Source organism: Bombina bombina, chromosome 9 (genome assembly GCF_027579735.1).
Source record: "Bombina bombina isolate aBomBom1 chromosome 9, aBomBom1.pri, whole genome shotgun sequence".
NCBI lineage: Eukaryota > Metazoa > Chordata > Amphibia > Anura > Bombinatoridae > Bombina > Bombina bombina.
Genome location: NC_069507.1, coordinates 107,618,817 through 107,635,367, shown reverse-complemented (window position 1 = coordinate 107,635,367; position 16,551 = coordinate 107,618,817). Strand labels below are relative to the sequence as shown.

The following is a 16,551-nucleotide window of genomic DNA, read 5'->3' as shown; positions in this document are numbered from 1 at the left end:
TTAAATAAAATAAAATGTTAAATTAGACAGTTTCACTAAGGCACCAGTTCAGCTGCAATGTGTTGGTTAGCTGAATAATAAAGCAATTTTTAATGCTTTATAATATAATTGCATTGCAAATTAGCTGCATACAAAAAAGAAACTTTAAAATGTCTCAAATAAATCTGTTTCATTTTCTCTTGGTTTAACATAGAAATGTAGTAATAAAAAAAGATGCAATGCTCATACTAACGTCTTACATTCAGAATAAACAGCTTTGAAGACTCGAAAAGGCTAGGGGGCTGGTCAACAATCTCTGAGAGCCAGTCAACAAGCAATGTGCTGCTTCTTTGCAGCGCTACTGTATATTTGACTGCTCACTTCAAACAGGACTTTGCTCTGGATGCACTGTGTTAAGGAAAACCTACACACTGCAAGCAGAGCACAGGTCTGTTTGAAGAGAACTGTCTAATGTGGAGCAGCACTACAAAGTTCAAGCGCTAACAGTTCCTGCATGTGTCCTGTTCTTTCTGCGGACATGCTGCATTTTCTGCGATGACATCTCACATCACTGTATGTTCTGCCTTGGGGTATATATATATATACACACACATACACACACACACACATACATATATAAATATATATATATATATATATATAAAATTATTTTTTATTTTATTTATATTAGAAACTCCAAATTCACTTTATACATACATAAATTATAAATTTACATGAAACAAAAATTATATATATATACACACATACACACATATATACATACATACATATATACACAAACACACACATATATAAACATTCATTTTATATTATAACATTAAAAACATGTGATAAGGCATCCACGGGTACTTATAATTAAGACACTGCTCAGAGAGCAAAAAGGAAATTTATGCTTACCTGATAAATTTATTTCTTTTACGTTATGACAAGTCCACGGATTTCATCCTTACTTGTGGGATTTATCCTCCTGTTAACAGGAAGTGGCAAAGAGCACCACAGCAGAGCTGTATATATAGCTCCTCCCTTCCCTCCAGCTCCAGTCATTCGACCGAAGTTAGGAAGAGAAAGGAAAAGCCAAAGGTGCAGAGGTGACTGAAGTTTAAAAAAATAAATAAATACCTGTCTTAGAATGACAGGGTGGGCCGTGGACTCGTCATATCGTAAAAGAAATACATTTATCAGGTAAGCATAAATTTCCTTTTCTTTTACAAGATATGACGAGTCCACGGATTTCATCCTTACTTGTGGGATACAATACCAAAGCTACAGGACACGGATGAAAGGGAGGGACAAGACAGGAACCTAAACGGAAGGCACCACTGCTTGAAGAACCATTCTCCCAAAAACAGCCTCAGAAGAAGCAAAAGTATCAAATTTGTAAAATTTGGAAAACGTTTGAAGAGACGACCAAGTTGCAGCCTTGCAAATCTGTTCAACAAAAGCATACATTTTTAAATGCCCATGAGGAAGCCACAGCCCTAGTAGAATGAACCGTAATTCTTTCAGGAGGCTGCTGTCCAGCAGTCTCATATGCCAGACGGATGATACTCTTCAGCCAAAAAGAAAGAGGTAGCCGTAGCTTTCTGACCCCTACGCTTTTCAGAAAAAACAATGAATAATGAAGATGATTGACAGAAATCCTTAGTCGCCTGCAAGTAAAACTTCAGGGCACGGACCACGTCCAAGTTGTGCAACATACGCTCCTTCTTCGAAGAAGGGTTAGGAGATAAGGAAGGAACAACAATTTCCTGATTAATATTCTTATTAGAAACAACCTTAGGAAGGAAATCAAGTTTGGTACGTAAAACCACCTTATCAGAATGAAAGATAAGGCGAGTCACATTTTAACACTGAAAGCTCAGAAACTCTACGAGCAGAAGAAATAGCAACCAAAAACAAAACTTTCCAAGATAATAACTTAATATCTATGGAATGCATGGGTTCAAACGGAACCCCTTGAAGAACATTAAGAACTAAATTCAAACTCCAGGGTGGAGCAATTGGTCTAAACACAGGCTTGATTCTGGTCAGAGCCTGACAAAAAGACTGAACGTCTGGAACATCTGCCAAACGTTTGTGTAGTAAAATTGACAAAGCAGAGATTTGTCCCTTTAAGGAACTCGCTAATAACCCTTTCTCCAATCCTTCTTGGAGAAAAGTAAGAATTCTGGGAATCCTAACTCTACTCCATGAGTAGCCCTTGGATTCACAACAAAAAATATATTTACGCCATATCTTATGATAGATCTTTCTAGTGACAGGCTTACGTGCCTGAATCAAGGTATCAATGACCGAATCAGAGAACCCCCGCTTAGATAAAATCAAGCGTTCAATCGCCAAGCAGTCAGTTGCAGAGAAACTAGATTTGGGTGTTGGAAGGGTCCCTGAATGAGAAGGTCCTGCCTCAATGGAAGCTTCGACGGCGGCAGAGAGGACATGTCCACTAGATCGGTATACCAAGTCCTGCGAGACCAAGCAGGTGCGATTAGAATTACTGAAGCCCTCTCCTGCTTGATCCGAGCAATCACCCAAGGCAGGAGATCAAACTGTGGAAACACATAAGCTAGGTTGAACGACCAAGGCACTGCCAAGGGATCTATCAGTTCGGCCTGAGGATCCCTTGACCTGGATCCATATCTTGGAAGCTTGGCATTCTGACGAGATGCCATCAGATCCAACTCCGGTCTGCCCCATCTGAGGATCAGAGTGGCAAAGACCTCCGGATGGAGTTCCCACTCCCCCGGATGAAACGTCTGTCTGCTTAAAAAGTAAATTTCCCAGTTGTCCACTCCTGGGATGTAGATTGCTGACAGATAACAAGAGTGAGCCTCCACCCACCGAATTATCTTGGATACTTCTGTCATCGCTAAGGAACTCCTTGTTCCTCCTTGATGATTGATGTAAGCCACAGTCGTGATGTTGTCCGACTGAAAGCGAATTAATTTGGCCGAAGCCAACTGAGGCCACGCCTGAAGCGCATTGAATATTGCTCTCAATTCGAGAATATTGATTGGAAGAAGTGACTCCGACTGAGTCCACACAGCCTGAGCCTTCAGGGAATTCCAGACTGCACCCCAACCTAGAAGGCTGGCGTCCGTTGTTACCATCACCCATGAGGGTCTGCGGAAGCACGTCCCTTGGGACAGATGATCCTGAGACAACCAGCAAAGAAGAAATCCAGATCTATCTGAGGAGACAAATTTGTATAATCTCCATTCCACTGTCTGAGCATGCTCAGCTGTAGTGGTCTGAGATGAAAACGAGCAAACGGAATGATGTCCATTGCCGCCACCATCAATCCAATTACCTCCACTGATGGCCGAGGATTGGACTGAAGGGCTCGGCATGTATTCAGAATCTTTAACTTTCTGACCTCTGTCAAGAAGATTTTCATGGATATGGAATCTATTAGAGTTCCCAGGAAGGGAACCTTGGTCTGTGGAATTAATGAACTCTTTTCTAGATTCACCTTCCACCCGTGAGTCCTCAGAAAGGACAGGACCATGTCTGTGTGAGACTTTGTCAAATGGTAAGACGACGCCTGGATCAGAATGTAGTCCAGATAAGGCGCCACTGCAATACCCCGCGGCCTGAGAACCGCCAGAAGGGACCCTAAAACCTTCGTGAAGATCCTGGGTGCTGTGGCCAACCCAAAGGGAAGAGCCACGAACTGAAAATGTTTGTGCAGGAAGACAAACCTTAGAAACTGATGATGATCCTTGTGGATAGGAATATGAAGGTATGCATCCTTCAAGTCCACGGTAGCCATATATTGACCCTCATGGATCAATGGCAGAATTGTTCAAATAGTCTCCATTTTGAAAGATGGGACTCTGAGAAACTTGTTTAGACTCTTTAGATCTAAAATGAGTCGGAACGTGCCCTCCTTTTTGGGGACCACAAAAAGATTTGAGTAAAACCCCTGTCTCTGTTCCAGTCTTGGAACCGGACGAATTACTCCCATAGTTGAGAGGTCTTTTACACAACGTAAGAACGCCTCTCTTTTTGTCTGGTCTGCAGACAATCGTGAAAGAAGAAACCTCCCCCTTGGGAGAGAACCTTGGAATTCCAGCCGATACCCTTGGGACACGACTTTCAGTGTTCAAGGATCCTGAACATCTCTCACCCAAGCCTGGGCAAAGAGAGAAAGTCTGCCCCCTACTAGAATCGGTCCCAGATCGGGGGCCGCCCCTTCATGCTGTTTTGGTAGCAGCAGCGGGCTTCTTGGGTTGTTTACCCTTGTTCAAAGCCTGGTTGGGTCTCCAGACGGACTTGGCCAGAGCAAAATTCCCTTCCTGCTTGGCAGAAGAAGAGGAAGAAGAGGAGACTCCCCTAAAGTTCCGAAAGGAGCAAAAATTATTTTGTTTACCCCTCAGTTAAGCAGTTCTATCCTGAGGTAGGAAATGACCCTTACCTCCCATAATGTCAGAAATGATCTCTTTCAAATCAGGCCCGAATAAGGTTTTCTCTTTGAAAGGAATAGCCAAAAGCTTTGACTTAGATGACACATCAGCAGACCAAGATTTTAACCATAACGCTCTACGCGCTAAAATAGCAAATCAGTCTTTCTTAGCCGCCAACTTGGCAATCTGAAAAGCGCCATCTGTAATAAAAGAATTAGCCATCTTAAGAGCCTCTCAGTCTTAAGAGACTTTTCTAAAGCATAAAACCAGAAGACCGCCGCAGTGGTAACTGGCACAATGTAGGCTATTGGTTGTAAAAGGAAACACTGATGAATAAACAATTTCTTTAGAAGACCCTCCAATTTCTTATCCATAGGGTCTTTAAAAGTACAACTGTTCTCAATAGGAATAGTTGTACGCTTAGCCAGGGTAGAAATAGCTCCTTCCACTTTAGGGACTGTTTGCCAAGAGTCCCGAAAAATGTCAGATATGGGATACATTTTCTTGAAATTAGGAGAGGGTGAGAACGGGATAGCCGGTCTGTCCCATTCCCGCTTAATAATCTCTGAGATTCTCTTAGGAACCGGAAAAATATCAGTGTAAGTAGGTACCTCTAAGTATTTGTCCATTTTACACAATTTCTCTGGTGGTACCACAATAGAGTCACAGTCATCCAGAGTCGCTAAAACCTCCCGAAGTAAGAGGCGGAGGTGTTCAAGCTTAAATCTAAAGGACATAGCGTCCGTATCCTTTTGAGGCGTCGCTTGGGTGGGCGTTAAAAGTTGTGACGCTTGGGGAGAATTTGGCGGCATATCCTGATTCTCCTCAGACTGAGAATCATCCTTAGGCACACTTCTAGCACATAAAATATGGTCTTCACATTGTAAGGCCCTCTCAGTACACGAGGGACACAAAGTAATAGGAGGTTCCACAGTGGCCTCTAGACACATAGAACAAGTAGTTTCCTCAATGTCAGACATGTTAAACAGACTAGCAAAAGCAATAATAGTCGTTAATACCAAAAATTGCACACAGAAGTCAAGATCTAATAAAATCTTAAACAATGTACTGCGCCTTTAAATAATAAAGCGTAACACTTATTTTTTTCCTTTATTTTTATAAGGCAAAATAATGGTTTTCTGTTAACAAAAACACTCCTTATAAGTCCTGAAGGCTAAATAATATTGCACCCACAGATAAGGAATATTACATATCAGCTTTAAGTCAATCTTGACCAAACAACCTTACTCAAGGCTATGAAATATAGTCAAAAACGAGCCTCTGCACCTCGCCACAGCTCTGCTGCGGCGCCTAACTGCCCCTGAGTCACCCTGCAGGAACGACCTCAGCCTCTACGTATGTTCAAGCAGTAGAATGATCTAAGCCCCACCAAAGCCTCAAGACCTTGCTGCGTACCCAGAACTACACTGCGCGACGAAGCGCGCAAAACTAGGCCCCGCCCACCGTGGGCGTAATATCATCCTAAGCAGGACCCGCATGGGTAGACGAAAAGAAAACAACATGTCGGCACAGAAAAACCATGTGTAAACACACACACAGCACGGAAGCGCATCACCTTGTGAAGCACCCTTCCCCACACAAAACGCATCTCCCAGCATTAGCCCATAAATAAAGGTCTCAACCATCTTTAAGGTGATATGCTGTACACTTTGTAAAAAAAAAAAACACTTGTCACCATACAACCGCATCTCCCAGCGTCAGCCCACAAATAAAGGTTCAACATTTTTAAAGTGATATACTATACACTATAAAATAATTAGAAAATTACAAAATTGGGGAATTCCAGGTACAGGTTCCTCGCTATAGTGTATACTGCTTACCCTTTCCCAGATAGGGAATATTGTCAGCCTGTTCTGATTTAACAAGTCTCCCCAGAAACAAAAGACTGAAACATACCTCAATGCTGCTTGTAGCATGCCACGGTCCTCCACACTGAAGATATTTTCTGTACACTACCTTGAACCACTCTGTGGGAACCAGCAGGACCTTAGATACTGATTGCTAAGATCATCAACATCAGGGCAGAAATAAAATGTCTCCCTGAGAAAAATAGTACTCACTGGCACCATTTTAAAATAAAAAATTCTTGATTGAAGAAAATAAAGCTAACACCTCACTTTACCTCTTCCTAGTACTAACATAGGCAAAGAGAATGACTGGGGGTGGAGGGAAGGGAGGAGCTATATATACAGCTCTGCTGTGGTGCTCTTTGCCACTTCCTGTTAACAGGAGGATAAATCCTACAAGTAAGGATGAAATCCGTGGACTCGTCATATCTTGTAAAAACAAAAATGCATTATCACAGAAATAAGATATGCAATCATTCAGCATTTCAAATATGCAGTGGTACAACTACAATCTATAGGTGATGCGGATATCGGGATTGTTAGAATATCCTTCCTGGACATTTGAAAATACAATGGATTTAAACAAATTGGCACAGAATCAGGATGGCACCATTAAGTCTGTAATTTTACATTGGCCATTTGGAATGTGGAAAAAAAACAAACAAAAAAAACAATACGAATATAAAACAGATAAAACAGTGAATATTCTAAATTACACCACATTTAAACTGACATTTTAGTGTTAAAATAAAATGCCATAGCATCAAACTATTTTATTTTCAAACAAATTACTTCTTAAAATGATCTTAATGTTTTACTTAATTGCTAACGTTATAGGTCAAGGGTACTAAAGTAAAGACCATGTAAGATATTTCTGTTGTGCTGCTATAAAATAACATACCAGCCAAGTCTTAACATTTTAACAAATTAACATCCTTTTACTGCAATTAGTTTTAACAGCCAAACTGCACCTGCCATTAGCGTTATGTAGAGGAGCCAATCTGGGCTTTAGTCCACAGACAACAAGGCTCGTCACTGTCATACATTTAGTATAGAATGTATTGTTTTGCAGTTATCTGATAAAGACCATAAAGGGAAAGATATGTAGCAGAGTTAGACTTGAGAAGTCAGCAGGGTGCATTTCAAATTCTGAGAATTAGAAATTGCTCAATTTCACTGTGAAATTACATAAAAAGTGAACAGGGTGAGGGGAGCTGGTGTGTGATAAATATCACATTAAATTCGAAGAATTATATAATTAGATGACAAACTAATTAGTCAATCAAATATGCAACTATTATATGTTAAATTAAAATACATTTATTTAAAATTATGCATAAAAAACATTGGTATAGAGCTCTAATACCATATATATTGTCGCATGATAGATAGTGTACAATACAATAAATAAAACAATTTTTCTTAAATACAGGAATAATATATAAGTACAGGATTTGCTGGATGTTATCATACAATATGTAAAAAATATATATTTGCAAAGAATAATAGAGACAGTTGATATTTGAGAAAGTCTCGTGTGTCAATACGGTATCTTATGTTTTTGAAAGTCTTAATATAATCATCCGTATTTACAACTCTAAGATGAACTTAGTGGTATATTAGCTTCTTCTGTTAGAATTATGTGGGACTAACCCAGGTACTCACGTTTAGAGGAGAAGTCCAGAGTTACTAGGCCCTTTTTTGTGGGCTTTAGGTAACTTTTTCAAAGTACCGTGAACAATAAGTGTTATTGGTTAAAAATGCTCAGCCTTTAAGTTGAAAAAAACGGAAAGATAAAGGAGGGCAAATTTTTGCGTGTTTTACGTTGCAGTGATAAAGACTTTTGTTAGTGTGTATCAAGAGGTTTATGAATCGTTACAATGTCTCTTTAAAAAGTTGCAGATATACACCTCTATGAGGTTAACTGGATATAATGTATTTTAAAAGGATGCGGCTAAACACCTCCTTGAGGTTTGCTGGAATGCCGGTTAGATGGACAGATGTTAGTTGGTCTTTGGGACTGTATACCCTGCTTTGTGGTTGGAGCTTTTCGTAACTCTCGAAAGGGTTTGCTGGAGTCTCCAAAAGACTTGTAGTCGGATGTGGTGTCTTGTACGGATATCGTTTTAGTCCGTATTCCGGTTTACTGCTGTAAGAAATCTTGGATACTTGGCAACGCTTGAAAACTCTGTACCTTATTGCGGTCTTTTGGTGTTTCAGGTTGTTGTATTTATCCAGGTGTGTCCGTTGCGCTAGCTTGGTCTGAGCGCTGTCGAGTTGTTTTGCGGCTAAATTGCCAGCTTGAAGCTTCTAAATAGCTTAACTTGTTGGTGGTCCCCAAAGCTGTCTGTAGTATGAGTTTGGGTTTCACACTTGTATTGTACACTATCTATCATGCGACAATATATACATGGTATTAGAGCTCTATACCAAATTTTTTTTATGCATAATTTTAAATAAATGTATTTTAATTTAACATATAATAGTTGCATATTTGATTGACTAATTAGTTTGTCATCTAATTATATAATTCTTCGAATTTAATGTGATATTTATCACACACCAGCTCCCCTCACCCTGTTCACTTTTTATCTTTGCCTAAGACAGAAGTTTGAAGGAACAACTGTCACTTTGTAGGCTTTTGAGCGCTATAACACATTTCTATAGGTGTACTCCCTCTATACTGTTTTGACCACAGTGAAATTACATGAAAAGAGGGCAAAATAAATAATTAAAATATATTGCAAAGTTGTCTCATTATGCATAACCAAACATTTTATATACAAATCTCAAAATGTTTACCGTCCCTTTAAATCTGAATTTGCAAAGTGACTGCTATAGAGTTTGCACGTGGACAGTTTCAAATTCAAAGACTGGATAAAAAAAAATATATATTACATTAAATATATTTGATGTTTCAGGCACAGTTTAGTATAAGAGGTTTATCAATTTATTTAGAGAAAAAACTAATCTGAAAAGCACTGTAGGATTGTTAACAAGCAAAGCAGGCCTGCATGAAATCATGTGTAAAGCCTGGCTGCCCCCTAGCAGCGGTCAAATACAATTACAATCACATTTTATGTATATTCCGTTTTAAAATGACGGCACAAAATAATAGAAACAGTCTTCTCCAAAGAGAACCAATCAATTTGAAATAGCTAGTGTATTATGGGAAAAAAATAGTACCTGGAATTAGGAATCTGGAGTATCCAGACTTTTTATTTTTTTTTTATTTAAAAGGGATACTGAACCCAAATGTTTTCATTCATGATTCAAATAGAGCATGCAATTTTAAGCAAGTTTCTAATTTACTGCTATTATCAATTTTTCTTCGTTCTCTTGCTATCTTTATCTAAAAAAAGAAGGAATGTAAGCAGACAAGCCGGCCCATCTTTGGTTCAGCACCTGTCTGATTGGTGGCTAAATGTAGAAAAAATGTCGACAAAAATAGTAAAAGAAAAAAATTGGGTTCAGTATCCCTTTAGTCATATTTTGCAAGATATAATGCTAAAATACTGACCTGTTTGGATTTATCATTAACGAGAGGCACAATCAAAACAATGATATTGTTGTGGAAGTTGAAGTGGGAAAGCGATACCATCAGTTCACATAAACAATTCACAGCTACCTCCGCCAGGCCTTTGTAAGCTTTTAATGGGACAACTTCACTTTTCTTTGCCTTCATCTGCTTCCAGTCTATGTAAGAAAAAAAAAATAGTGATTATTAATGCATCTCTCAGGTAGCAAGATTGTTCTTTAAAATGGCTGTCAAAAAGGGTTCATTTTAAAAACAGTATAAACGATCTACTCGTAGACCTTTAAAAAGGGACGTTACTAATATACTAAATAACTTCCGAGTGATGCAGCATATTTGTATAGAGCCGACTAAAATCATCACATGAACACCTCAACGAAAAAAGAAAGATATTTTTACCTCAAAAGGTCTTCAGCTCACCAGAGTAAGAGCTCAGTTACCCTTCAGCTACTGTCATTGGTATTGTGAAAAACAGCCAATCAGTGCCGAGTTCACACTGATTTACGGGGATGTTGCGGGTTTTCGCCATAATCTCTTGAGATTTCATAGTAAACTTCCTTAAACTGAGGAAGGAAATAAAGTGGCTGTGCCTGCACATGCCAGATGCATACTCCCTTTTAAATCCTGGGAAAGCATCTTGATTGGATGCTTACATTTCCTCTGCAATTGGGATGTGGCTTTTAAGGAAATTGTGAGGTAAAATATCTTCCTTTTTTCAGAGAGATGTGCATGTGATTTTTCTAGTCCGCTTTCTACAGATATGCTTCATCACTTTCCAGTTATAGAGCATTTAGCTATCATGTGCCCTTAAAGGGACATTCCAGCCAAAACTAGAATCTAAATGAATGCAGTTCAGTTTTGGATAGAAACATTGTTGTAGTATGCAAAAATGCTTCTAATACAAGTTATAGCTGTTTCAAAAGTGTATTTAAGTATGCACGGTGCACCAGCATTTTAAACACAGCACTTGCTCATAAAGCGTATGGTGCTTGTATTATATGTTAATGAGTTAATTTGTTAATTGCTGGCATGATACAAGCCCCACTAGCGCTCTGAGCAGCTGCAGTAATTAAAATGCTGGTGCACTGAGAATATCTAGTTATGCTTTACATGCACGTGTAGAGAAAAATGTTAACACTAAAACAGTGGTAGCTTTTAATAGAAGCATTTTTACCGATACATGTATATTGAAAAAATGTTTCTATTCAAAGATATAATTCATCTATGTGCATTTAAATTTTGACCTAAATATCCCTTTAAGTGCTGATAGAACGCAATTCTTCTGTGTGCTTTACAATTTTCCCAACACTCTAGTCAAAAAGGATGATCTTCCTGGAGTCATTCTGAAGTGATCAATGACTCCAGAATTAGTAATCAGAAGCCATCCTGAAGTTTGCCCACAGGCCAAAATATTTAAATGAGATGACTCTAAAGTCATTCACTGGCTGTTCATGCTTGTGAAGTAATCAGTAAGGTAATCTTTGCTGATGACTTTATAAGCCTGATTATGTCTGATGATTTGCAAATGACTTCTAAAGTAAATAGTTAACATATAGAGTGACAGCACCACTAAAAAAAAAAAAAATCTTTATTAAATATAATCTGAACATAATAGTAGTAATTGAGGGTGCACGAGAGGTATTGCAAATATACCAAAATAGAAATATAAAAAAATTCTCAGCACTCCAAACAGATGTCAAATATATATAAAAAAATAGATATTCAAAAAAGCATTAAAAAGGGACATTAAGTCAAAAAGAAAAACCACCCAGAATAATACTCATGCCCCAGACCCTACAATTTAAAACAAGAGCCGGGGCCCTCAATGAGGACAAACGCAAGGATGGTATAGAGCACATAAATACCTTGTTTTCACTGATCTGTAAACTATGGATAGATTTTATTTCAGCTAAGGTTATATACTGTAAAAGATGAACATTACGAAGAAAAACGATTGACACATGTATTTTATTTTATTTTATTTTATTTTATATTATTTGATTTTACTTGTTTTTGTTATATGTAAAACTTCAATAAAAACAATTCAACATAAAAAAGGGACATTAAACACTAAATAAATGCTAGATAGAATGAAGCATTTAAAGAAAAAGATTAGCCTGACAATAACATGTAGATGCATTTTTAAAGTTTTATTAGTTGTTTAAATAGTGACAAAACAAGTAACGTTTTAGTGTCTATAAAACAATGGGAGCTGCCATGTTGTAACTTAGATTACCTTCTCTGCTGTGGCCAATTAGGGACAGTTAAATAGATCACTAGAATGAGCAGCCAATGGCTGTGTAGAATATAACAGTGTTCTGCACTTCCATTTCTAACAGGAACTGAAAAGCTTACAATTTCAGAATGGAATTACAAGGAAAGGGGACAAAATAAATAATGAAAGTATATTGCAGACTTTTTTATACATATACGATTTATCATTTTATATTACAATGCCAAAGTGTTTAATGTCCATTTAATCTCATGCCCAATATACTCTCTATACACTCAAAACAAGCACAACAAAAAAACATACAGCAAAAGAAACACCATAGGCGTCCCTAGGGAATATAGGATGCTGCCAACAAAGTCATCAAATGACTCCAGTATGGTTTAAAGCAGGGGTCAGCAACATTGGGCCCCCAGATGTTTTGGAACTACATTTCCCACAATGCTGAGACCCACTTCTTTAGGCTGTCTGAGCATCATGGGAAATGTAGTTTAAAAACATCTGGGGGCCCAAGTTTGCTGAGCCCTGATAATCCTGTATGTCCTGGGCAGTCAGTAGTAACAATATGAATATAAGCTATAGGAAATATAAAAGATGTATAAAGAAATACAATAATAAGCATCCCTTTCTAAAAGTGTGGCCTCAAGTAAAATATAGCTGCAAGGATATTAAAATATAAGTTAGTTTTACACTTCTTTACATTGGGGACGTACACAATCAGATAGTGCATTCTTTTTTGTTTTTTTTAATACTCATAATTAAAGATTTTAAAGGGGAATTGTTTTATTTTTTTGTTTAATGTCACTTTATATTTTTGTTTAGTTAATGATCAGACTCCCTAAACTTTTATTTCTAATTTAGATTTTATCTGTTTAAGTTTTGTATAAAGAAAAATAATTTATCATAAAAAAAAAAAATATTAGAAAGTAGCTGTAGCGTTGCTTATTGCCTGTAAAGTGGATCACGCAATACACCAGCATGTTAAGGCTGGACATCTCTGTTCGGCAGTGAATAAGTTAAACTAAAGCACTCAAGCCCTATAATCTTTGGTAAGCAGCAATAGTAAAGAGGACATTGACACCATGTGTTGCAAACAAGCATGGGATGACCGTATGGCCAGTTCTGTATTTCACATTGTTAAAGACATATTTACTCGCTATCATTTATCTCAATGATTAAGATTCCTTTTCCCTCAAAAAAAAATAAATACTGTTCAGATATATTATGATTGAGATACTACTAAACTTGTGGAGACAAATATTTAATATTTTACCCTTGCTTTGCAGGATTAAAAGGGACATTAACCTAAGCAATTTTATATAACGCATATTAAAAAGGGATAGTAAAGTCCATATTAAACTTTCATGATTCAGATAAGGCTTGTAATTTTAAACAACTTTTAAATTTACTTTTATCATCAAATTAGCTTTGTTCTCTTGGTATTCCTAGTTGAAAGCTAAACCTAGGAGGCTCATATGCTAATTTCTAAACCCTTGAAGGCCGCCTCTTATCTGAATGAATTTGATAAATATTCACAGCTAGAGGGCATTCGTTCAAGTGTTTCATATAAATAACATTGTACTCACGCATGTGGAGTTATTTAAGAGTCAGCACTAATTGCCTGAAATGCAAGTCTGTCAAAAGATCTGAGATAAGGAGGCAGTCTGCAGAGGCTTAGATACAAGGTAATTACAGAGGTAAAAAGTGTATTTCTATAACAGTGTTGGTTATGCAAAACTGGGGAATGGTAAATAAAGGGGTTATCTCTCTTTTTAAACTATTTACTTTACTATCCCTTTAAAGAACAGTGATTAAAGTGCTACTACAGTGGAAAAATGAAGTGCTCTAATTCGTTACAATATGTCCTTGTAGCACTACCGACCCTGCAACTCTGTGTTTAACCCTGCAAATTTGTTAAACACATGGTTCAAGTACCGCTCAGGATCTGCAGAGAACTGCTGGTCCTGAGCAGAAACTGGAAATAATCAATCAGCAGTGGTTTGTACCAGCTGTGCAAATACTGCTACTGACTATGTCAGCGCAAGTTTCCATTTGGCAGCTGCAGAGAACTAGGAGGTCATTTCCAATCTTGCTGATCATGTTTAGGGTCTCCAGATATATCTTTTTCGACATTGGAGTGATCACAATCCAAAACGTTAACACCATTTTCATGTTAGAAAAAAAGATTGGATTGGATATCGGGAAAAAATTAAAAACACAATTAGAGGCATACTAAACCCAAATGTTTTCTTTCATGATTCAGATACAGCAAGCAATTTTAAGCAACTTTCTATTTTACTCCGATTATCAATTTTTTCTTCGTTTGCTTTTATTTGAAAAAGAAGGCATCTAAGCCAAGGAGCCAGTCAATTTTTGGTTCAGCACCCTGGACAGTATTTAGCCACCAATCAGCAAGCACAACCCAGGTTGTGAACCAAAAATGGGCCGGCTTCTAAACTTACATTCTTGCTTTTCAAATTAAGATAGCAAGAGAATGAAAAAAAAAATTGATAAAAGGAGTAAATTAGAAAGTTGCTTAAAAATTGAATGCTCTGATTCATTAAAGAAAAAAATTTGGATTCAGTGTCCCTTTAAGTTTGGCGAACACAATCCACCAGGTCAAACGTTAAAGGGACACTCAAGCAAAATTAAACTCTCATGATTCAGATACAGCATGCAATTTTAAACAACTTACCAATTTACTTCCGTTAACAAAATGTGCACGGTCTACTTATATTTACACTTTTTGAGTCACCAACTCCTACTGAGCATGTGCAAGAATTCACAGACTACCCGTATATGCATTTGTAATTGGCTGATGGCTGTCACATGATATAGGAGTGGAGGAAATAGACAGAACTTTGAAATTTGTCAGAATAAAATCTATTTCTCTTTTGAAGTTCAGACAAAGTGCTACTGTATTGTCTTTTTATTATGCATAGGTTGATTTCGCAAATTTACTTGTCCTTTAACTACTAAATATTGACGAAAATATGGACATCCAATTCTACAGCCAAAGGCACTTGATAAAGTATAAAAACTGGCCTTTTTCAACATGTGTGAGTAATCTACGATGATTCTAAATAATTCTATTAAATCTTGAGCATGTGCAATAAACTCTGAAATGGCCACTAACACCATTTTAAAAGTATATGAATAAATGGTCTAGATTCATTAAACCTATATTCATCATTATCTTACAGTCCATTGATAGTGCCTGATAAATAAATGTACATATTTACATGTATTTAATAGAAATATCTGTCATATCTGGTACGGCTAATAAGATCTGAAGGAAATGTAAGAAAATCAAGACCGAAAAATCAAGAAATCACATTTAGTAATCACATTGTTTGTTATTTCATTTTTCCTAAACGTGATTTCTATTGGCATTGGCTTTTTCATGATCGGAATTTAACTCTTTGCAGTACTGTGTTGTTTATTGTTTCCCTGTTTTTACAATAAACAGAAATCCCCCCAAAACTTTATTTGAATTTACAATATCTATAACCTCATGTCGCCATCGACTACAGTTATTTGGGGAGGACAAACCTTGTTCCGTACAGTGAGATTTCAAACTTCTGCTGTTATTTTAAACCTCTGAAGTTATTTATTTTATCGCATGAAAACTGCTACAAATCCTGTTATAGACGATAAACAAAACACTGTCTTCTTATGGAAAAAAAAAACATAATTTATGTAAGAATTTACCTGATAAATTAATTTCTTTCATATTGGCAAGAGTCCATGAGCTAGTGACGTATGGGATATACAATCCTACCAGGAGGGGCAAAGTTTCCCAAACCTCAAAATGCCTATAAATACACCCCTCACCACACCCACAATTCAGTTTAACGAATAGCCAAGGAGTGGGGTGATAAAGAAAGGAGTTAAAAAAGCATCAACAAAGGAATTGGAATAATTGTGCTTTATACAAAAAAATCATAACCACCATAAAAAGGGTGGGACTCATGGACTCTTGCCAATATGAAATAAATAAATTTATCAGGTAAATTCTTACATAAATTATGTTTTCTTTCATGTAATTGGCAAGAGTCCATGAGCTAGTGACGTATGGGATAGCAAATACCCAAGATGTGGAACTCCACTCAAGAGTCACTAGAGAGGGAGGGATAAAAATAAAGACAGCCAATTCCGCTGAAAAAAAATTAATCCACAACCCAAATCATAAGTTTTAATCTTATAAAAAAAAAACAAAAAAAAAAACTGAAATTATAAGCAGAAGAATCAAACTGAAACAGCTGCCTGAAGAACTTTTCTACCAAAAACTACTTCTGAAGAAGAAAAAACATCAAAATGGTAGAATTTAGTAAATGTATGCAAAGAAGACCAAGTTGCTGCTTTGCAAATCTGATCAAATGAAGCTTCATTCTTAAAAGCCCAGGAAGTCGAAACAGACCTAGTAGAATGAGCCGTAATCCTCTGAGGCGGGGATTTACCCGACTCCAAATAAGCGTGATGAATCAAAAGCTTTAACCATGAAGCCAAGGAAAC

General features: G+C 37.2%; 1 protein-coding gene across 1 annotated transcript in view; it reads right to left on the bottom strand.

Moving 5' to 3' along the window:
* NOC3L (NOC3 like DNA replication regulator) overlaps positions 1 to 16,551 on the bottom strand; it is a 179,314-nt gene that overhangs the window by 97,662 nt on the left and 65,101 nt on the right. Inside the window, exon 9 of the mRNA XM_053692316.1 lies at positions 9,792 to 9,967. Coding sequence (XP_053548291.1) covers positions 9,792 to 9,967 — 176 coding nt within the window. The remainder of the gene's footprint in view (positions 1 to 9,791; positions 9,968 to 16,551) is intronic.